This window comes from Mercenaria mercenaria, chromosome 2, assembly GCF_021730395.1.
Source record: "Mercenaria mercenaria strain notata chromosome 2, MADL_Memer_1, whole genome shotgun sequence".
In the NCBI taxonomy this organism is placed as follows: domain Eukaryota; kingdom Metazoa; phylum Mollusca; class Bivalvia; order Venerida; family Veneridae; genus Mercenaria; species Mercenaria mercenaria.
In genome coordinates this window covers 15,424,041-15,448,847 of record NC_069362.1, presented here as the reverse complement: position 1 = coordinate 15,448,847, position 24,807 = coordinate 15,424,041, and the positions used below count along the sequence as shown (strand labels likewise).

The following is a 24,807-nucleotide window of genomic DNA, read 5'->3' as shown; positions in this document are numbered from 1 at the left end:
TCCTATAAAAATTGTACAACGCATAAGTACCGGTCATTTGTTTCTTGTAATATTATAAAGAATTTTATTACATGACTGTATTCTATTGTTTCTCAGATTGGCTGAAAACAGTTCGAAAAGTAATGAGAACATATCATATCTTGGGTTATAAATAGTACGAAAATAAAAATAGATCGAAGTAGGTGCTTGGAAAACCAATATCACCCTGATTTGGTCTAAATTTATTCCTTTTTTCTTTATTAAAGATACAATTGTAATAACAAGACTGACTATACATTTATTCATGTAATAAAACAATTATCGACTTTTTCATAGGTTGATATCAGGATTTATCAACACGAAAAGAGTTATATTCACCGAGCCTGCCTTCGGCTCGGTGAATATAACTCTTTTCGGGTCGATAAATCCTGATATCAACCTATGAAAAAGTCGATAATTGTATAGTGATATTGCACTGAGACTATTAGATATTATTATCACATAGAAATGGTAACTATTATTCTACTATTCGCCTACCTTCATAATCTTATTTGAAATTTCAGTTTTGTCTCAAACGTTCCAAATATGTATCTAATATTTTACCGAAACTTGGTAATTTTTAGTTTTAAATCAAATTCTAGTATGACTTACAATACTTTAATAATCACAACAATATAATGTTATTGTCATGTCGACGTGAAATTTAGCGTCATGTGTACATCTAGAAATAGCGCTTTCAAATTTTATCAAATGTTTTACTTAATAGCATGTTTAAAACGAAATGTCACATTGAACAACTGTCTTGATTAATTTACACATATATGTAGTTGGTTATTCACCTTGCAGTATAATTCGCCATTTTTGCGCCTAAACTGAACTCTTCCGCATATCGTATTACCATTTCCGGTCCTGGCGTGCATAGATAAAAAGCGTGACGACCTAATAGTTGGCGCCATGCATGCGAAAGAAAGAGTTCTGTTATATTTGATCTAAATTCTACAATATAATTCATATTAGAATCGAAATAATTTATATAGCAAAATGTTTTTATCACCATTTATACACTTTGGCAGTTATACGTCGTTCGAAATAATTCATTCGGTCTGAAATTATTACGCCCGGTGTATAACCGCCCATTGTGTATAAAGCACTTTTTTTGCTATAAATTATTTCTTAAATGCAAGGTACAACTTTTTTAAATATAAAACTGATCTTACTGTTCAATCCTGCAAATATCAAGGCTTCCTCCTGATACATTGAAGAAAAAGGTCAAAACTGTTAAAGAAATGTTGTAAGTGTACTTGATTTATATATGAAAATATTATCTATGATATTTTATAATTATAAGCCTGGGAACGATTATTTTCAAGAACTGATATTAGAAGTACGCAAAGTTCTAATGCGTGTATATTGTCCAACCTTTCAAAACTACCTGTAGGCACTTATTTAACAAGTTTCAGTGTATTTAAAATTCGAAAGTATCTATGATGTAGGAAGGAACTCCTTGTGTAATGAGTATATCTATGCATCTAGCAATATTGTCAGATATAAGCAGAGACTATAGGCCTATCAGGTTAGCCCTAAGGTAATGGCTCGTAAACAATTCTATGACGTTTTTGGTGAATATAAAACTGACAGCAATGTATTTTAGCTTTTATTCTAAAACACTAGCACTGTTCTCAACCAGTTTAAAGCAACAATGGTCCAACTCGTGATGTAATTATCGTTTTCATTTCAGTCTGATATTGACGGACTGTCAGAGCAGATAACTAGAGTCACGGAATTGGACTTATTGCCACTATTCTGGTCTCAACCATGTTTGTCTGCAAATCCAGTCAGTTCTTTTAAAAATGATATTTTAAGCTTCTTCCGGGATCTTGTCTCTGACGTACTCCATTTCTGTTACATTGAACAAAACGATAAGCAATAAATGGTACCGAACCTTTTTCCTACACAGATATCTCTGCAGAAATGGTGCTGCATCTATACCAATCTTTGTATTTAAATCCAAGAGTGAGAGCATCAGGGATCTTTTTCTATTGTATATAAAGTCGATTATTAAATTCGGTACCGCAGCATCTCGATATCGAACCTATAACTTTATTAGCTCTAAACCATTAAAAGATGGCAGCTGTATGAAATCTGCCTTATAATATGATAATATGATCCCCTAGAGAACCATATGGAGCATCCTTCACGTTGTAATCAATTTATAGACTAAACTTCGAAGAAACCTTTCAAGTAGTTGTTCTCCCGGTGTTTTTTTTATCCCAACTCCGGTTCATTTCAGGGTCAAAAAGCTTTACACGTTCATGATCAAAGCTCAAATACATGTTTGTACCATCTTTATCCAGTGACTTTACTATAACCAAACCGGGTTGGGACATTTGATCAAGGACTGCAATAACATAAAACTCATCTGGATATTTTATTTTAGTTTGCTCATGATAAGTACCAACTCATAGTAGTGCAGTTACTTTGTAAAACGTATGTGTTTTTCCAGAGTCTTGTAACAAATTTCTCAAATGTTGGAAAATAGCATCTCCGTGAGGTATTGATTCCTCTGAAATTACATTATTTCGAATAGAATTAACTCGTGCATTAATAGGCTCGCTGATGTCCCTTACAATGTCTTCCATTTCTCCGAGATAATTCCAGAAAACATACAAAATGTTTTCTTCTAAAAAGTGTAAGATGTTTCATAGACACTGAAATAAAACTGCCAGGTACTAAAATTGACGGCTTCTTCTAACACATCAAAATAACCACATAATTTATGTATTAGTTGAAGTATGTTGTAAGTCAATGGAAATTTTCGTGATTGCCTAGTCTTCTTTTTTATTCTACCGCCCTTCTAAATAAATGAACCACAAAACGTTTAAAAAACTGGCGGAATACTTCCTTACACAATGCGTAAGAAATATGTGTGTTTTCAATTTAAGTGATTAACAGTTTAAACTTAAAGTTTCAGAACATAGTTTTGTTCCCCTTCCAGATATAGGATCGTTTTACGTATCGTCCTTTCCTTGTGTTCAGATTAACGAAGTTTGGGCACTCCAAATTTTTTTTTTTGGATTTAACGTCGCACCGACACATAATAGGTCATATGGCGACTTTCCAGCTTTAATGGTGGATGAAGACCCCAGGTGCCACTCCGTGCATTATTTCATCACGAGCGGGCACCTGGATAGAACCACCCACCTTCCGTAAGCCAGCTGGATGGCTTCTTTACATAAAATTTAACGCCCCGAGTGAGGCTCGAACCCACATCGTTGAGGGGCAAGTGATTTGAAGTCAGCGACCTTAACCACTCGGCCACGGAGGCCCCTGGGTACTCCGAATTAGAAACAGAAATGCAACAGAAGCCACAAAACCATACCTATATTTTTAAAGTTCCCAGGGAGACCCCACTGACCCTTCATAAAAGGACGAAGGGGGCACTCTCTCTTGTACTGATTATAACTTTATATCGGATATCTACAGTTTACAGTGAGGTCATTACATGCACTGGTCTCTCCCTGCCTCCAGACTAATTTTATTTGGGTACTCAGAAATGCACCAGAGACCCACATTTCATACTTGTGATTTAATAAACTTTACTAAACCGCATGACTTGCTACATTTATATCCAAACGCTTCCTGTTTGCTTCTCTCATTTTACGAATGTAGCTAATGTGAATATCTATCATTCTTATACTACAGTCTGTAGCTGGGTCGGGAAATTCTGCACCGGAGTCAGAAAAGTCATAAATGTTATACACCATCTGCTAATTTCGGGACACTATGTGTTATTAGTCCTACTGAAATATGTCACAAACTGGCACAATATTAGATGGATATAACGTCTAACTAATGTAACCAGTCAGGAATTTTTTTAATTTGTTTTATTTTTTCGTTAAGTTAAGCTACAAAAAGCTTGATTGATGGCTGTTTCCGTGTTGTCTGAATTTTGACATGTGAGGTTAGTATTTCATCCTGAGCCGTCATTAACGAGCCAGGACCTAAGCATAATTTACTAAATTTTACCCATTCTCGGGACTCTTTACTAAAATAATGATTATCATGCAATGATCATTTATATGTAAATTACAAAACCAGTTTTATTTAGAAAATCGACAGGATAAAAATACACAGAAGAACATGAAGTCAGCGCACACACCAGTGAACACAGTGTGACACCTCTTAAATTTGGAACGGTTAGTTTGCAGACACCTATGGAATGTTTAACTATATATAAAGCATAAATACTGTAATCCGCATCGTGTTGTTATGTCACTGAACAAAATTAAAGTGTTCCCCGTAAAGTAAATCCCCAACTAGATATCACACAGTCGAGAAACAAAATTACAAAATTGTTCTTTTGAAAAACGGACAAAGGCATATATATACAGAGTCTAACCCATAGTACGCGTGCGCAACCCCCACCCCCGACAAAAGTATGTTAATCGAAGAAAGGCTAATAGAAGTATATATTTAAGAAATCTCGACGAGCTATAAACGCATAAACTCAATGATTTTGCAGACCTGATACCTGATATATATTAAAAATAATGTATGCTGTAAGAAAAGGTAGTATTAATAATCAGCAGCAGTTCAATCTGTATAAGTGTACTATATACTGATACTTTTGTTTACTGGTAATATTGTGAACAAAATATGATTGAATGACGTGATGAAAATTAATAGAATAGTGCCAACGCTTGAATTTTGTGTTTGGTAGTGGCCAGACACCACGAATTCAAAAATGTACGGGTGACGTACTGGGATTGAGGTAAGTGTATACCTGGGAATAAGGTAACGTCTGTACGTTCTGACTGGTCAGTCATGTTAACAAACCCAAGGAAGGATTATTTCTTTCAACATTAAGATTTTTCACTGCATTTACAGTATTTTTTGATAATTTTGAAAACAATTGACACGCTTTATGTGTATTGAAAAACAATGTTTTATCGAACGAATTTCTCCCACCATCAGGGGTCATCTCATTCATGAGAAAATTACATAAAAAGTAGTATCGCTATCCATATATGTTTTCGTCCAATATTTCGGTAGAACTAAGATTGTTCTTAAAAACATGTAGTTAGATCTACATGTTTCGATGCATGGACGGCCGCACACGCTATAATGTTAAAATATAAGTCTATGGGAAAACAATTGGTGGTCTCTAACCTAAATGTCGTGCTTATCATAAACATATTTCAAACAAGAAAATTCGATCCCAGATAACTGCACCAGAAACGATGGGCAGGCACTTTATGGAACCCAAAACTTTCTCTTGGGATGGCCTAACAGGTGTAAGCTAACGCTAGGTGTGCTTACATTTCACTGTAATTGTGACATTTTCGTACAATAAATAAGAGCTAACATTGTGTTTTCGTAAAGAAAACTGTACTTTGAGTAGTAATGTCAAGTCACAGCAGTGTACGTTTGATGTAAATTTGTAGTAAGCAAATATGACAGAAAAATCGCATACACTACTTTTCTCTTCATTTTGTCAGATTTAGTTAATTCTGCAAACGAGGTAAGGATTTGTAAAATTGCTATGCATTAATAGAATATACAGGGAATAGTATTTATTACATTACAACCTATTTGTAAAGTTTTGCGAAGTAGATTTCTATTTGTATCTATAGTGTTTAAACATTTATGTGGTTCAATTTTACTTGTTACCGCTCAGATAGATGTTTTGTTTGGAATTCTTCATTTAAATACATTACTTTCTGATATTGACTGACAGTATATATAAAAAACGATGCTCTTGAATTTATTTAAGCGACAAATTGTTGTTTTAAAGATAAAAAATGGGAAATCGTACTTTTTATTTTATGATTTGTAGTTAAACAGTTTTTAGATATCTGTCAAATAAGATTTCAGTGTGTAACTGCACATTAAAACACATAATATAAGCATAACATTTTCACAGCCATTCTTATATCTAGTATTACAAACATCTGATATGAGCATAATAAACGCACACACCAACCAACGAGTATGTGAAAGACGATGTTTATAAAGTAAATGAATCTAACGCCATGTAAACGAAATTAAATAAACGCTATCAAAATCAGAAGTTGATTATATCTCGATACTTTGCGAACAATAACTCGCAAACGGCAAAAACAAAACAAAACAAAAACAAAACAAAAAACACAAAAAACAACAAAAAACAATATCATTTTAGCTGTCACTTTGTCTAGTTCATTCATTAATGGAAAATGTATTTCTACCATCAATGACATTTCAATCTTGACCTCAGAGAAAAGGTCAGAATTTGCAGTTCCAAAGGTTAACATCTCTCAGTCCAGTCAGTAGCAGTGCGGGGTAAGCAGTAATAAATACTGGTATCGGCCACTTAGGCCGGGGGCTTCCTGTATACCGGCAACAGATACTTAAAATCAGACCACGTCTTTGTACAAACAGACTCAACTGACTTTTCAATGTGTAGCTTAATTTCCTTGTCGAAGTCCTCAAGATTTTGCCATTTTCGCCCATGTTCAAAAACACTTTTCAAATCACATACCATACATTTCCTTAGCTCCACCAAAATATCAACGGTTTTTCGTGGTTGATTATACAAATTTCTTTTTATGTCAAAAACGCTAGGCAAATAGCCAACGCATATTTCATTTATACATTCGGCAGAGACAAGGTATCCATTTTCTATACTTTCTTTCATTATGTACAGAATGGCACTTAAACAAGAGTCGTAGCTTTTATGGCCTGGTGTCGTACAAGTATGTTCGTGGTATAAACAGATGGTTTTTAACATGTAAGAGGAGAAAGGCTGATATCCTGCTTGTTCCAAGAAGTTATTTTCAGCATACATTCCATTTATATACTTCAACAACATGTATATTATTTTGTGCTTCTGAAGCATACTGTTTCTTATATATTCGACCTCAACCGGGGTTAAAGTAGGTCTGAATATTTCGTCATATACTACAAATAAAACTGTCTTCTGTGTCTGTATTATGCTTTTTAACTCGTGCACAGGAATGGATTCCATGTTCAGACAATCTTTGATATCAAAATATTCTAATGCGAGTGTTAAATCTACACAGACCTGCATTTTTTTATATACAAACTGTAAAATTATGTTTGGAAATTGTGCCCTGTACAGTCTAACTTTCATTTGCAATCCATCTACCGTAGGTAGTTCGACCATTTCATCTTCATCCATTGTAATAAATCCTGCTTGTATTTTAGTCATCTGTCCTTTGTTCATTACGACTTGGTAAAAAACGGAAGCAAATCTAATATATAACCTACTCGCTGGAGTTTGGTGTGTAGACGTCTCTGATAATGACGAACAGTCACAAAACAGTTCATGTTGAATAGTTATACTTTCATACGATGATCTTTCTCCTTTTATCACAATTGAACCAGGTTTTGAGAAGTCGGCTAACACAATAATGAAGTCAAACTCATCTGCGCATTTAATTTTCGTGCCTTCATAGAAACTGCCAACCTTTATTATTTCAGATGCTCGAAATTCAGGGAACAGTTTTCCTACTTCATCTATAAAACGTTTAACGTGAACGAAGATTGCATTTCCTATCTTTACTCCTTCTTCTGACGTTACGTTTGACCGAAGGGCGCTGACCTTTTTCTGTACTGCTTCCGTGATATCAATTTCTTCATCCTTAAATAAATATCAATTGAAGGTTATTGGATTTGAATCGAGAAATATGCACACGATCTGCAGTGGAAATATTGTGCAACTTTAGCCGCGAAGATCTAGTAATCCTTTTAATACATACACATCTACACACAGAATTATCATATAATTTATATCAATTATTCTTGAGCCTGAGTAAAATTGAAACAATCATTGTTTCAGAACTAGTAAACGTGACGACACACGTTTAGACACTTCATACATAGTATTTACAGTCGTTTTCAACAAAACCCTATCTCAAAAGAATAAAAAAGCAATGGTACCCTTAGTGTAAATAACTAAAATTGTATATTATTAAAATGGTATAATTTTCTGAATCAAATGAAAAGAAAACTAAATTTGCCTCACTTTGGAAATAATGACTTCCATGGAAACGTCATTTGCTCTTTGCTGTACCCGTTCATATATCATGGTAGTTTCTTCGACCATTTCCCCTCCCTCTAAGGTATGAATATAAATGTCGTAATGAGGATAGGAAAGTCTTTGAATAGTATCTCCTATGGCTTGTGACTTTGTCTTAAACTCTACTTTCGAGTAATTGCGTTCATTGACACCCTGATATCCATACAAGGCACCATACCAACACCCTGCGATACACCCAGTAACATTGCTGTATCCACCGTTGCAAATTGCGCCAACACACAAATTCAACCAGTTCCTATTGCAGAAAAGAATTGCATCGTAGGCAATTAACGGTGCGTCAAAACCACTGCTTCCTGGAATTCCGTCTAAAGAAATAGACCTATAGTACTCATCATTTTTCTCAAAATCAAATCGGTTATAGAAGTTTGCTTGTGAATTACCACTTGCAATATTTCGCCTTTTCAGATGATTTTCCCATACTTTTGTAAAATCTCCAAACGAAGCATCATTTTCTTTTACAGCAATCCCTGTTTTCCGGATATACTCTAAAGCGACGGGAAGAGTGTCCAGCAAGGCATGTCCCCATTGTTCAATGGGTTTACGTTGTATCGCAAACGATGTGAATAATGCCGTAGTTAATGCTCCAAGGTATCCTGTAGGATGATGGTGTGTCATCCGACCACACTCTACACTTTTAGCTATAAGTTGATTAAATTCATCAGGATTGTGGTGCATGAGGCCTAGACACATAGTTCTGACAGCAGCCGCGTTGCTGAAGCCTTTATCATCAAATGGAACGATATACCCATCTACAGCATCAACTGTTCGTAAAATCTTACACGAATTTAAGCATGTTTCATCAGGATGTCTTCCGTTAATGTCCTCAAAACTCATTTTGTACGATGTAGCTATATTTCTAAATAACTCTTTATTTGGTATTTTGTTCACATTTTTGGCAAGCGAATATGCCGTAGAAATGTGCATTATTGTACATGCACTCGTTTTCCACTCTGGTGGTTTGACATTTATTTCTTCTAAATTCAGCTTCGTTAGTTCTGTGTATATTTGTCTTCCACTGGTACATTCCAACCATTGTCCATTGCGATATCCTAAAGAATCACCAACTGCACCCAAAACCATAGCTGCTTTATATCTCTCGTTAAAGTTGGCCATATTATATGATGTAGGATCGCATGCCTGTGTTATAATCTCACTCGTGTGTAAGCAATTGTGTACTCACAACATCATGTTAAATGCTCATTCATATCTGTTAAAACCTGTATTAAATTAACCTTGACCATATACACATAATAATGATATACACATGTACTAAACCTATAAAGTTCAAACATTAAATTAACCGTATACTGCATTCATAAAATTCATCATCAGTTCTTTCGTTATAGCTTTATATTCTTTTCGTCGTCTTTCTTAAATCCCTGTTGCGACTTCTCTTTGAATAGCCTATATCGTTACCATGTTACTTCGTTCTGCATATCGCTGCAAAATATTTCCACCCCTCGCATTTGTAATATTGCTATCCGTAAGCTTTGAACGCTTCCCGTTTATTAAAAGAATGCAAACTTCCACAGTGCCTGTATTTCCTTGTATTCTATACTCGAGATATCGCCGAAAATCTGCAATGGAAATTATAAGATTATTAGCGACAGGAAGTTTGTTTGTTTTGTTGACTTTAACATCGTAACAACACAATTGATATGTGTGTGTGTGTTCGGGTTAAATGTCTTCTTCAACAAGTTTTCAGTCATATAAGGGTGGGATCAAAATAATGCAACCAATGCTGTTAAATGACAACTAAAGTGGGAATTACGGAAATCCTTATTTCATACCTTCAAAATACTCTCCTTTGACAGATAAACAATGTCATAATCTTTTAATTCCATCCTTGAAAGTAGTTCTTTTCAGGTATTATATCTCTTGAGAGGTGAAATATGACGACTCCCAACTTTTGGTGGGATATATATTTTCTACCGGCAAGCTTTTTCTTGAAACGAGGGAACAGGAAAAAGTCACAGTGGGCTAGATTATGAGAACAGGGCGGGTGTTCTAGAACACAGATCCCCTCTACATTCAGAAACAATTTCACAATTCTAGCCTTGTGACTCGAGTCATTGTCATGTAACAAATGCATGACTCTGATTCCCGTATTTGGTCGACCTTACTGAAGAATTCGACAAGCTTTCTAAGAATTTTTTTCTAATAAAACCTTGCATTCATTGATTTGCAATGGTGGATACAGCAATGGGTATAAGAACATGAATTGTTATACTGGGCATTTGTTCATCTTTGTAATTAGCGAGTACGTTTTGCACGTGACTGAATGCAAGTAACCTTTGTATCAGTCAAACTGACAAAAAATCGAGCCATAATGTTTACGGTTTGTGGACTTGGAAAAGTGTTCACGATGTTAAAACAGATTTTGAAATCATACATGTATGTTCGTAATAAATACAGTTACATCAACAGTTAAAATAAATTTTCTTTTTATCTGACTGAAATTCATTAAGAGACCATTTCATTAAGAGACCACTTCTTACCAGTCCCTTGGGTGGTCTCTTAATACAATGTCGACTGTATATTTTATAATGTCACAGGTACGGAAATGATATACCTACACAATTGGAGTCTACTATTCAAAATATGAATGGGTATATTTTCATATGATTAATTCTTCATTTAAATGTGTATAAAAATCTATTTTTTGGTCACTTAACATTTACGAATATATTTTTTGAGGATGTCCAGCTATTAAATACGGTGGTATGTTTAGGACATACGTTATTTTTTTTAAGATTACATTATCTCGTGCGCACGACATCTTATCTTGAGCGATCAACATCTTATCTCGTGCGCACGACATCTTATCTCGAGCGATCAACATATTATCTCGTGCGCACAACATCTTATCTTGAGCGATCAACATCTTATCTCGAGCGATCAACATATTATCTTGAGCGATCAACATATTATCTCGAGCGATCAATATCTTATCTTGAGCGATCAACATATTATCTAGAGCGATCAACATCTTATCTTGAGCGATCAACATATTATCTCGTGCGCACGATATCTTATCTCGAGCGATCAACATATCATCTTGAGCGACCAACATCTTATCTTGAGCGATCAACATATTATCTTGAGCGATCAACATCTTATCTCGAGTGATCAACATATTATCTTGAGCGATCAACATCTTATCTCGAGCGATCAACATATTATCTTGAGCGATCAACATCTTACCTCGAGCGATCAACATATTATCTTGAGTGATCAACATATTATCTCGAGCGATCAACATCTTATCTCGAGCGATCAACATATTATCTCGAACGATCAACATCTTATCTTGAGCGATCAACATATTATCTTGAGCGATCAACATATTATCTTGAGCGATCAACATCTTATATAGAGCGATCAACATATTATCTTGAACGGTCAACATATTATCTTGAGCGATCAACATCTTATCTCAAGCGATCAACATCTTATTTCGTGCGCACGACATCTTATCTTGAGCGATCAAGATCTTATCTTGAGCGATCAACATATTATCTTGAGCGATCAACATCTTACCTCGAGCGATCAACATATTATCTTGAGCGATCAACATCTTATCTTGTGCGATCAACATCTTATCTCGAGCGCACGACATCTTATTTATATATATTAAGGCCCTTTGTGTGTGCATTTAGGTCATCAGTAAATCATACGGACAAGTTGTTAATTAGGGTCCCGCCTATTCCGCTGTTATTTAAACTTCCCACAAGTACATGTACAAGTTTATCACATCAACTGGGAAAGCAATGCATACAATTGGTCATCCTATCTTCAAAATCAAATGAACATAACCAATAATGCATACTGCATGTTAGAACAGCAACAAATTTCAGTTCGACTGATAAATTCGCACAGAAAAGTTGCAAGTATGAATTAAGGGAAAACAAGGAAAATCGTTTAATATATGGGCGAAGTATGGAAGCCCTGGAGGGACAATTGATTTCCGTACTTCCCACTTCTGACTTCTAACTTTTGCACTTCTCACTTCCAACTTCTTGACTTCCTACTTCCTACTTCTAACTTCCGCACTTCTGACTTCTAACTTCCACACTTCTGACTTCCAACTTCCTGACTTTCGACTTCTGATTTCAAACTTCCACACTTCTTACTTCCGCACTTCTGACTTCAAACTTCCGCACTTCTAACTTCCAGATTTTCGACTTCTGATTTCCAACTTCCACACTTCTTACTTCCGGCTTTTTGACTTCTTACTTCCCTCTTCTAACTTCCGCACTTCTGACTTCTATCTTCCTGCCTTCCGACTTCTGATTTCCAACTTACACACTTCTTACTTCCGACTTCTTGACTTCTTACTTCCCTCTTTTAACTATCGCACTTCTGACTTCTAACTTCCACACTTCCGACTTCTAACTTGGTGGAAGTTGGAAGTCGGAAGTATGACGTCAGGAAGCTGGAAGTCAGAAGTGCGGAAGTTAGAAGTCAAAAGTGCGAAAGTTAGAAGAAGGAAGTAAGAGTCAAAAGTCAGAAGTAAGAAGTAAGAAGTGTGGAAGTTGGAAATCAGAAGTCGAAAGTCGGGAAGTTGGAAGTCAGAAGTGCGGAAGTGAGAAGTGCAAAAGTTAGAAGTCAGAAGTGGGAAGTACGGGAACCAATTGTCCCTCCAGGGCTTCCATAGCGAAGTCTACATACTATTTTTTTGTCAAGGACTTAAATTTATTTCTTTGCATCATCACTGATTTTTTGCTGCCTTTTTATCAGCTTCAGTATTTAAATGTCTAACCCTGCAAACATGTGAAACGGTTATAAGTATAATCTAAATAAAAACAAAAACGGTGGCAGCCGTATGTTTTTACTAATGATCTGAATTCACACAAAGGTCCTTAATAGATATTGATAAGATAACCGAGAAAAGATGTTGATCGCTCGAGATAACATGTTGATCGCTCAAGATAATATGTTGATCGCTCAAGATAATATGTTGATCGCTCGAGAAAAGATGTTGATCGCTCAAGATAAGATTTCGTGCGCACGAAATAAGATGTTGATCGCTCAAGATAATATGTTGATCGCTCAAGATAAGATGTCGTGCGCACGAGATAAGATGTTGAGCGCTCAAGATAAGATGTTGATCGCTCAAGATAATATGTTGATCGCTCGAGATAAGATGTTGATCGCTCGAGATAATATGTTGATCGCTCGACATAAGATGTTGATCGCTCAAGATAAGATGTCGTGCGCACGAAATAAGATGTTGATCGCTCAAGATAATATGTTGATCGCTCAAGATAAGATGTCGTGCGCACGAGATAAGATGCTGATCGCTCAAGATAAGATGTTGATCACTCAAGATAATATGTTGATCGCTCAAGATAATATGTTGATCGCTCAAGATAATATGTTGATCGCTCAAGACAAGATGTCGTGCGCACGAGATAAGATGTTGATCGCTCAAGATAATATGTTGATCGCTCGAGATAAGATGTTGATCGCTCAAGATAATATGTTGATCGCTCAAGATAATATGTTGATCGCTCGAGATAAGATGTTGATCGCTCAAGATAAGATGTCGTGCGCACGAGATAAGATGTTGATCGCTCAAGATAAGATGTCGTGCGCACGAAATGATATGTTGATCGCTCAAGATAAGATGTTGATCGCTCAAGATAAGATGTCGTGCGCAGGAGATAAGATGTTGATCGCTCAAGATCATTTAATCCTAAAAAAATAATTGCATGTCCTAAACATACCACCTTAATTAAAAGCAAAATTGAAGCTTTTTAATATACATTATTGTCAATGGAAAAACATTTTTGGAAAATTCATCGCACAGCTGTTTATATCAACATATATACACATTTACGAATTTTGCCATAAAGCAGGTGTTACGCTTATTTTATCAAACAATTTGTGGCATTAAAGCATCCATGAGATATAAATCAACGTTGAGGACATAAGAAGACATTCCTCAATTAAACAATAACAAATTTGAATTCAAAAATTCTCAAATTACTTACGAAATGGCCACATTTGGCTGTTTTCTGATTATAAATGGTCAAATGAATTGCTTTACCATTGAAAACAACTTTAACAGTTGAAAACAATTGATAATAATTTTCTTATCAAACTCAGTCTAAAGATCTTTCAAGAAAGAATTAGTCTGTAAAATGTTATGCATATTTTTGAAATAGGCTACGCTAATTCGATCATTAATGCATCCATGACTTATAAATCAACGTTTAGGACTTAAGCAGACATTCCTGAATTAAACTATACACATTTTGAATTTACAATACAAAATGCGATATTGAGTTGTTTTCAGACAATAATTGGTCTAACGAATTGTTTTCCCACTGGTATCAACTAAAGATCTAAATAAAACAAATAATAATACTTTTCTTAACAGATACTAAAGATCTCTCAAGAAAGATGTAGTTTTAATAAAAACACTTATTTTAACATGCAATTTCTTTAGTATAAACTTATCCTATTTAAAAGTGACAGAATCTGATTAAGGATTATTTTAGGAAATGTTTTTGTTTTCACATATATTTATATTTAAACGGAAATTTGCATTATATACCAGTCCTGACCCTTCTAACGATTGATTGGTGATAACAGAAAAATAAAGAAATATACAATTGGATAGTTAGAATGACCAATTCGAAATGAATGTAATTACCTCAACATTTTCCATCTCTGAATATGCTTGAGTTTAATTTTAGACAATGACAGAAATCTTTTGAATACTCCGAGCATTTTGCACTTACTTTTAGTCAATAGAATAAAAAAAATCGGCGTTCAGGCCATACCTAATTGATTAATAGTTCTTCGGAAAATTTTCAAAAAAAATAGGAGCGGGCGAGCGAAATTTTTATTTTATTTTTTTTTCTCAATTTTGATTTTTTCAGAGGCGGGTAGATTTTACATGGAGCGAGCGGGCGTTTTTTATTTTTTTTCCCCAGCTTGAACCCTTGAGGAGGCGGTTATGATTATATATAAAGTTAACATTTCTTTAGAAATAACACAGAAATCAAACATTTACAGTGTGGGTAACACAGTATATAGCTTTTCTATATGTTTTAAAGACTACATGAATGATTTTGCAAATAAATTCATGCCAAAACTCACTGAATCACTTTATTTTTTTATTTTGTAATTTTAATTACTAAGGAATGGGTGTCTTATTTTTAATTTTGATTTTTCTACATTAATCTGAAGACGTGCCTATTTAATGGCACAGGATGAGGAATATTTAAGACAAAACAGGCATATGATTGTGTGGAATAACATTTCTTCTGAAACACAGTTAGATGGCTTTGACACATGAACAAATTTGTGCCCGTAGTGGAACTCCAACCCATAGAGGTGAGGGGAAGTAATAAACCACTTGACCAGTGAGACCAAACGGAGTTGGGCATACAGATGCTTCGACATTGCTCGAATCCCTTTGGAATAATTTCTTAACAGATCATGATCAGGCTAGCTTAAGCTTTTGTGGTAGAGATTCATTTCAGGCAAAAATAATAACAGACGGACAAAGAATGATCCCAATATGGCCACCCTTAAAAGTGTTGTTTGTTGTGCTTTGACTGAACTAGAAATTTAGAGTTGGGGAAGTCTGTTTTTTCAGTTTCTTTCGTTCAATCAATTTACAGCCAATTTTAAATATATCCTGGCGTCATGTGTACAAACAGGCAAAACTGGGGTTACAAATTATTTTCATATCAACACTACTTATTTGAAAAGCTAAACAATTTTTAAATTGACTAAATGCGTTTTGATAGAATATCTGACTGCTGTACTAAAGAAGTTACGTTCAAAAAGATTTGGGCCGAGACAATGTGATAGGTCGGTCAGGATATGTGAACAAATATTTTTTTAAGATAGTAGTTGGCCTCAGCTTTCGGCTCTAGATCTAACATGCTGAATTAAACAACTGATAACAAATGGTTTGAAAACTTTATATCTGAACAATATTTCCAAATATTTGTTAACTGCATCCCCGTGCACGTCTTACAAGTCGGGCTTCGTTCTTTTCACTGTATTGAACAAAAGTAGAATGTGCCTATTTCATTACCTACCGGCACATCGAAGGCCATGTGTGGCACTAGCACAGACACTCCAGATTTAAAACAAATGATGAACAACACCATAATTCCTGACTTTTTGAGTTTGGATCATAAGCTACATGTATTACGGACGCATGAAATCCGATCAATATCACTTTGACGCATTAAAACAGCGATAAAACCTGTTTTGCCGTTATTATTCCGGACCGCGTAATCGAAAAAAAAAAAAATTTTTTCGGAGATTTTTATGTACGTGCGGGCGGGTAATTTTTATTTTTTTTTCTCGGGAATGAAATTATTGATGCGGTAGTTCCGACGAACGACATATCAATTTGGCATGGCCTCAAGAAGGTTAAGAATCTAAAGAAAATTTGACAAGATCTGAGTAGAGAAAGGAATGTGCCCTAAGATACACAGAAGAATGATATCCCTTTGACTTTTTATGATTTTTTGCAATGACTATTCTATAATGTCAAGATTCTAGAATGTTAAAAACATGCACAACAGATTCTTTAAAATACTTTAAAAATAACAGCCGCCACATAGATAACCATGATATTCATTTTGTACAAACGCGAAAGAACAGAACAAAACAGAAAAGAACACCTTTCATTCGTCCGGCAGTAAATAGAAGACAAACCTAGAATTGTGCATAACACTGCTCCGAGTTGCAAAAATTGCCTGTATTATCGTCAAGAATCTACAAAACATCATACTATAAGTACCGCACAGTATAATTAGCGTTTTGTATATTTGGCAGTACTAAATTAGTAGCGGTCTCGTTTTTGTTGCCGCAGAGAATGTGTGAATGAATATATGATCATTTTGTAGTGTTACTTTTGACGGTTTGGATCTTGCATCCGTTCCTTTTTCTACTTTGCATAATATAGTTTGTGTAAGATTGTTTTTCTCTGGTTTCTTAATCATTTTTATGTTCTTATTGTCGTATAACGTCAGCAGTAGCGGTAAATTAATCTACACTACAATTATTGCCAGTTAATGCTTTTGAAAGTGAAGTATAAGATTGTCATGTAAATTATAAACCTAAGCGGTTGTGCTTTAAAATATTACAGTATAGCTGCAGAAAATATTACTTCAAATTCAAGCCGGAGCACATTTAGACATAATCACATATTAATGTAAAAAAGGTAAATTTAAGTTAGTGGCTTCGTTGGACCTTATTATTAAAAAATCAGTGGAGTTTCAAAATTCAAAAAAATGTATGGGTCGTGTGTGTTACCGCTCGGGCAAAGAGGATATTAGTGTTTGCATCTAAAACGATGTATATGGGTTTACTCTTTTTCTTTTGTGTTTTTTTTTTTTTTTACATTTCAAACCGCAATCATACTGTGCGATACTTTTTTGTCGCAACAAGTAATAGTGGGATTGGTCAATAGCATAGAGCTGTGAACGAATAACTATAAATTGCGGTAGACAGTCGATATCAGGTATCAACACAATATGTTCTAAGAGTGTGGGTCGTGTCCAAATTAACCAGTGAAGTCGAATGCAACAGAAAACACCATTTCATACACCTACCTGTGTTTCGAAAATAACCTTACCCCTGTCCAGATTAATTATATTAGGCTACCAAAATGCATCAGGGCGTGCCCAAATTCACCCGAGAAGTCGGATGCAGCAGGAAACACCATGTCATACATGTACCTGCGTTTCAAAAATATCCTTACCCCCTGTCCAGATTAATGATAGTTTGGTACCGAAATGCATCAGAGGCCAAAATTTCAGACAAACATCTAAAATTTCAAGGGGTAAAGATAAACTCTACCGACCACTTACAGGACGGAGGAGGTAGGGGTATGGATCTTTATCTCTCGTACGTACCCAAAGTTCTACCAGAGTCTACAGTCTAAATTAAAGCTGATTCATGCCTGGTTTCTTCCTGTGTCTAGGTGTATAATGTTTGGATACTCAAATTTAGGTACAAAACTGCAACAGTGGCTACCGTTTCATATTTGTATTTCTAAAATGTTCCGAGGGAGTTCAGGAGGAATACCTTACCAACATCCTACCCTAAAACTACACCTTCAAATTATACCCCACCCCACAGAAAAAGTAATCTGGATCTGGGCCTAATGGTTATTTTTAACGACGTAGTTAACATTTACCTTTGATATTAGTTGTATCAGTGAAAGGTAATTTTTTCATGAGTGATGATGAACTTGCCGATAAAATACAAGGACGTGTCAGAACTAAGTCAAAACAATTTCTAAATACCTATAAAAGTCTCTTCTAGCTTGAAGCAACAATAACGAAAGAGAAAAAACACGGACCAAAATCTCACAATGAACTGTAAAATGCCAAAGTTTACTATGGCATGCATCTCTGTGTTCGAATGGTTAAAGGCATTGACTTCGAACCAGAGACTTAAGGAAATCCAGTACTTGTGGATAAATTATTATTATTATTATTTGCAATATGTTCTTATTGAACGTTTTTTGTGAGCCATATAAACTTCTTGTATTTGCCAGAGCGCTTTGCACACACGTATCTTTGTCTGAGGAGCAATGTTCTACAGAGTGTATAGTTCGAAACAGAAAAGACAATTGAAGGGAAGGTAATCAAACAAATTACTTGAAACTGCGATGAACGCTAGTCTTGCAGTATTGCAAGTACCTTATAAAATATAAAACTATGTCATCAACATATTAACGTAACGTAAGTAAATGCCAAGGTAAAATGATATGCCTTAAGAAATTTGGCGTATTTTTGTTTAGATAAATGATACTTTTAATATTTAAGAATCGATATCGAAAATAGTATATTCGGAAAACACATTGCTAATGTTTCTTTGAAACATTATATATATTTTCATTTATTTTAACAAACAAGTTAATATGATATGTCATATTTTGTATAAATCGATAATGCCCCCGAGGTCTACCCGTCTAGCTATTATATTGATACCAAAAATAGACTAACCTGTCACCCGTATGTTTAATCCGACTTCGGAAAACAGACTGACAACGTTTCTTTGAAGTATAAAATATAATTGTATTTACTTTTACATGACATCAACATTCTAGTGCCATATTATTGTGCTGTTACTGGATTACTTAATGAAAGCTAATATCCTTCTTTGCTAGATATAATTATGTTAAAGAGGTTCGTTGATTTATATTTGTTTGCGATTCATACTTTTCAGCTGTTACCGCTGTTTGACTACAAATTACACACTCACTCTTAGTCTAATGTTTATATTATGTGTGTGGTGGTTGTATGTTTTTGTGTAAGGGTGGGGGAGATGGGGTAGGGGACCGGGGTCGGAGAGTGAAAAATGTATAAAAATGAAAATGCATTAAATTAAAACATATCAGAGAGTTATATCAGTGTAGGAGAAAACAGTTTAGATTTATAGTCTTTGCAAAACTGTATGTACGTTTGATTACTTCATTCGTAATTTGTCCATTTGATTTTTTTTAATTGTCAGTAATAGCTAATACAGTTATAATGATTCATGAGACGAAAGTATTCAAACATTATACTACGGAAGAAACTGCGTTTATAATTAAATTATGTCTATTATGTCAGTTATCAAGTTAGAATATGATATGAATATAACTATACCAAGGTCATTTGGAAATACATTACACAACGAAGAAAAATAATGGCAGGCCCGGTTTAACCGTGTCTACTCAAGAGAAGAAATAATAAAATGCAAAACCCTGCACGCCTCGTAACACAAACATAAGCAGGTCTCTTTCTGAATAGACATGAATTAACTCCATGACCACAAAGGACCAAAAATGATAAAAATACTAAGCTTGATTACTAATGGTATGATATTGTTAATTATACTTACCAGCCAAAGTAACAGTATAATTGAATGAGTCTAGCTAGTTTTAGGTAAAGTTCAACAACACCACTCTCGCTATAAGAGTTCCTTTAACATTGAATGAACCCGAAGAACAAAAAAAAAAAAAAAAGAAAAGAAAACCAAACACTACTAACATTAAGCTTTTGGGAATACTTTAGCACAATGCATATCTATAACTAAATAACTAATAGTGTAAACCTTTTAATTTTACAAATTAGACCACACTGCTTCTAAACTGTAACATTTCATTTCAGTTTGGATCGGCTTGCGCCATGGCTGGACTTCCTGGATATCTTACAGTTACACATATTTAGTGACACGTAATCTCTACTTAGAGAGTCCCCTTTGGAGATACGATATGAAGCTGCAATGGTTTTGAGTGCCGTTGGTGATTCATTAGGGTATAGAAACGGGAAATGGCTTAAATGTACAAAAGGATCTCATATTTATAAAGAACTTACAGAACTTGGGAGAGTAAATAGTATAAATATCAAACCTCCGGAGTGGAGACTTAGTTACTGCACCTTGCTTCATAGACACACTGCACATGCACTTACTGTAGTCATGTATAAAACAGCAAATGACTTCGCATACTGGCGTTTAGCGAAATATTACAAGAGTAATATATATGATATTGATATACGCCATCCTGACGAAACGTTCGTTGCTTCACGAGAACTTCTAAATCCTGACATTGACACAGAATGCATTGTTCCTTTCAACGACGATAGTGTGAGTTCTGCAGCTGCTGTAAGGGCAATGTGCATAGGTTTGCGACATCCTAATGACTGGGACGTAAACAATTTGATAAAAATCAGCATAGAGAGTGGTCGAATGACACATCATCATCCAGTTGGTTACCTAGGTTCTCTAGTCACTGCATTATTTACGTCATACGCTATCTAGAAGATTCAAGTTCGGCAGTGGGGAAGCAAAGTGATGAAAATTTTTCCTATAGCGTTAGAATATGTCAAAGAAAAAGGCATTGCTGTAGATGAAAACGTTAGGACTTGGGACGAATTCATAGAAAAATGGAAAACCTATTTAAAACTTAGAGGAATTGAGACCGGCACTGCTGATCCAATCTTTCCTGACGGTTATAACATGAACATGAGTGAAAAATGTTATAAATCAATTTCCACCAATTATCGACCTGGCAGAAGTGATTGTGAAGCAACTTTAATCGCATATGACGCATTTCTTGCTTCTAATGGATCTTGGGAAAACTTGTGTGTCAGGTCAATATGCCATGGAGGATTGAGCAACGTTACTTGCGCGATTGCTGCTTGCTGATACGGAGCTATGTATGGATACGTTGAGGTCAACAAGTGTAATTACATAACAGTTGAACTAATGAAACAAATAGCTGGACTTGGAAACCGGATGAGTCATAAGTGAACTTTCCGTCGCGGTAAGTTTAATCGAATAAAATATATTTTCAAATTATTGAACATAATATTATCTATATGTTTCTTCTTAATCGCCTACTAAGTCGAACAGTTCATGTATTTGGATTCTCTCATCCACAGGTGCTCCAATAAGTGCGTATCTTTTTGTAAAAAATGAATTCAGAACTTTCCAAAATATGTGCAAGATGTTGCCATTAACAGTTTTACTAAATTCATTGAATATGGTAAGAATTGTAATATAATTTGGCGGTAGAAATGTTCTACACAAAATCATTTAAGATTCGTGATACATTCTATTCCTTTCAATACGCAAAATTATAATTACTATATATTAATTTGTTCTGATTCAGACAATTTGCTATTTCAATTGTACTTATTCAGCGTCATCAAATATTTAGATTTAGAAAGTGTATCAAAATCTAGTCATCAATAAATCTTAAGAAAGACACACAATTCGATATAACTTAATCTTTTGTCGCAAAGTCAATGTGTATAATGATATAATTTTGGTTTACTTTTCAGTCAAAAGATTCTACATACCTATACGTTCGGGAAGGGGAAAATTTGAATAGTTTGATAGATAAGGCAGGCTCTGAAATACGCAAAGATATAATAACAGATGAAGCTGTTAGCATTGCGGAAGCCATTTACACACATATCCGGCATTTTCTTGATAACCTTGGAGACAAATACCCCGATTACAAGGTGTCAGAGCTTTTGAAAGTTTGAAGTTTTCACGAGGGCACTAAGATCTGCTTTGCAGACGAATTTGATTACATTGCAGTGCTATCAGAATTCTCAAAACCTGATGTCGTTACCATTGAAAGTAGTTTAAATGAAAGAGATGACGTGGATCTTAATTTTGGGCCCAAAAAGGCTGAAATATCATATGCACTTATGGAACAGTTTTGTTCAAGATTTTACAATGTGGCGTTGACGGACAGGAGAGCTACCACAAGCATTGGCCTTTACGACCATCAAGATAGGGCTGAGTGGATGATTTACCACCAGTAAATAACATAGAGCTGTCTGTACGATTCTGTGAGGCAAGACTACCAAATATGGTTTGGGAGTTCCTCTACAAGGGCCGCAGAATTTCTGTCGACATTACTATAGCCATCAGGTATAGTAATGTAGAGGAACTTTACCATCCAGAGTTTGCAACTATACCAGAAGTTGGAAAAGCTGTTATTGAAAGGGGTTCGCTTTTAATTGTTGCTTATAGGGAAGGCTTCAGGAAAACCTTTACTGAGACGGAAGTACAGTATATCCGCATAAAATTGGGTGAAAACCACAAAACTTTGTATATGTTTCTGAAACATTTAAAATACAAATACGGGGAACATCCTTTCTTACAGTTAAATGGATACAAACCATTTTCGTCCTACATGCTAAAAATGGTTTGTATCTATCACGAGCAAAACTTTAAGGCTGAAACTGCTGAACACGAGTCATGCCTCCATGGTATCGCACAAATCATAGACGACAGCATTAACAGCGGATATCTTCACGAAGGAGAGATTTTCAACGAAACCGCTATTGGGTGTCTTCCAAGTATATTCAACAACTCCAGGAATTTGTACAAAGACATGTTCAAACCGGTGGATCGTCTGAAAGCACTTCGGAAAGTAATGATACGCGATATACGAGAAATATTTCTTTCTGGGAGAAAATGGTTGAGCCTTCATCATTTGTTGAAAGAAACAAATGATGCTATTGCAGCGTCACCAGAAGAGGTGTGCAGAAAAGATTGGTCGGTCTCACATGGCCTTATTATGATGAAAGTGAAATGAGATCATAAATTATGATCAACAGAAACATTGTTCTACCTTTCTGCAGTATTTTCTGGTAATATTTTTAAACAAGAGATAAGTAGTTTAGTCTTTGAAATATCATCATTAATATTCAACATCACACAATAGTGCAATATGAATTAATGCATTTTAAAACGTATTTTGATCCCCTGCCTGACCATGTCAAGCCGCAAGAGTGAATATTTCCACATGAACAAGTTTGATTGCACTGTAGTAAATTAGCTTATTGTATTAATGTTGATCAGAACTTTAAGATGTGATGCATTATTATACATTTTGCAAAATAGCTACATTTTGACAATGTGTTTTATACAAGATTTCTTTAGCATTCCTTACTTTATAAACTTTAGCATATTTCGTCTTGTTTTAGCTGGCAGTACACAAGTAACTTGTAGTAATATGTCACTACTTAGATAAAGATTAGGACTACTGAAAAAAAAGATTAATTTATTGCTCATGCCGGTGTCTCTTTTCAAAAGATGCATTAGAGTTGTCATTATCTAACATAAACTTCTACTGCGCGTTTTGTGTTATAAAAAGTCACCTCTTAAAAATAACGACCATTTTGATGTGAAAAAAGAGGAAATTAGGTTAACAAATACATACTTGGGCTTTGTCGAAATTTGTACTTTTTTGTAGACGGTTGTAACAGAATTTTAACAGTAATCTAATGTTCTATTTATTATACCTGCTATGTAGAATCATTTTAATCAAACTGAACAACTTCTAGACTGTAAAACATAATTAACTATGCTGCCAAGTTACTTTTTATCTGAAGTTCATTTGCAAGTCGGAAACCAATACTTACCAAGCAAACGTTAGGAATGGGTTAAATTTATATAGGCCATAAAGCCGCTTGCTTCAGAAAAAATAAAAAGTCCGTTTCCTCGACGACTTTATTTTTCCAGACGCAAAATTCCATGTACAGAAGGCTGAAATCCTGCACGAACGCTGCGGATTAATCAACTTCCGTTTCCCTGAGCGATTCCGTTGTACCATTTTCTTGTTGTAATTGCAAATACATACGTTACGGTCTCATAATCCTGATAAAAACTCATTCATAAAAATCGTTACAAAATATATCATTAGTAGTGGTTTTCAAAAATAAGATGTTTTTGTTTCTTTTTTTTAATGAGATTGAAACATGACGTCGGTCCAAATTTTAGTTCATCACTGACGTAATAAAGCAACATTTATAATACTATTATTGTATGTTTTTAACTTCGGAGTATTGCGATAGCTTGCAAATATTACTCACCCCTAACCGTTGTTGGTTTGCGTCTCTCCTAGCCCTACATTAGTGGACTGTATGTGAAGAAGCGATCAAGTTTACATACAGGGTTTTACTGGTGTTCTTTTGCCTTGGTTTTATACTCGTAGAAGCAATATTTGTATAATTTGAATACGGACGGATAGCTAAGTGGTTTGCACACTGGCCTTCCAATCCTGAGGTCGGGGGTTCGATCCCTGGCAGCATCTCGGGAATTTTCAGAAACGCGTTTCAGTGTTTCCCACCCAACTAGAGGTGTACTGGTCAGGAACCCAGGCAATCCTTGCGTGTATCAGTGCTATACACTTGGCACGTTAAAGAACCAAGCTAGGCTAAGTTAGCCGGACA

General features: G+C 35.1%; 1 protein-coding gene and 1 long non-coding RNA gene across 2 annotated transcripts; one reads left to right on the top strand and one right to left on the bottom strand.

Moving 5' to 3' along the window:
• Positions 1-5,502: 5,502 nt before the first annotated feature.
• On the bottom strand, positions 5,503-9,835 carry LOC123563280 (uncharacterized). Its single transcript, XM_045355994.2, has 2 exons — positions 8,006-9,835; positions 5,503-7,621 (listed from the first exon to the last, which is right to left on the bottom strand). Exons 1-2 carry the CDS (start codon positions 9,191-9,193, stop codon positions 6,332-6,334), a joined length of 2,478 nt encoding a protein of 825 aa, XP_045211929.1. The 5' UTR covers positions 9,194-9,835; the 3' UTR covers positions 5,503-6,331.
• A 9,255-nt stretch (positions 9,836-19,090) lies between these two features.
• LOC123563281 (uncharacterized) lies at positions 19,091-24,396 on the top strand. The gene is made up of 3 exons (XR_006688774.2): positions 19,091-19,254; positions 20,221-21,377; positions 21,898-24,396. It is a non-coding gene; the product is annotated as an uncharacterized LOC123563281 (long non-coding RNA).
• The last annotated feature ends 411 nt before the right edge of the window (positions 24,397-24,807 follow it).

What these genes read in the sequence shown, in the direction of transcription:
- LOC123563280 (XM_045355994.2), bottom strand. Translation starts at nt 9,193, where the DNA reads ATGGCCAACTTTAACGAGAGATATAAAGCAGCTATGGTTTTGGGTGCA. An exon ending in TGGAAGTCATTATTTCCAAA is followed by an intron (nt 7,622 to 8,005) that starts GTGAGGCAAATT and finishes TATTTATTTAAG; the next exon opens with GATGAAGAAATTGATATCAC.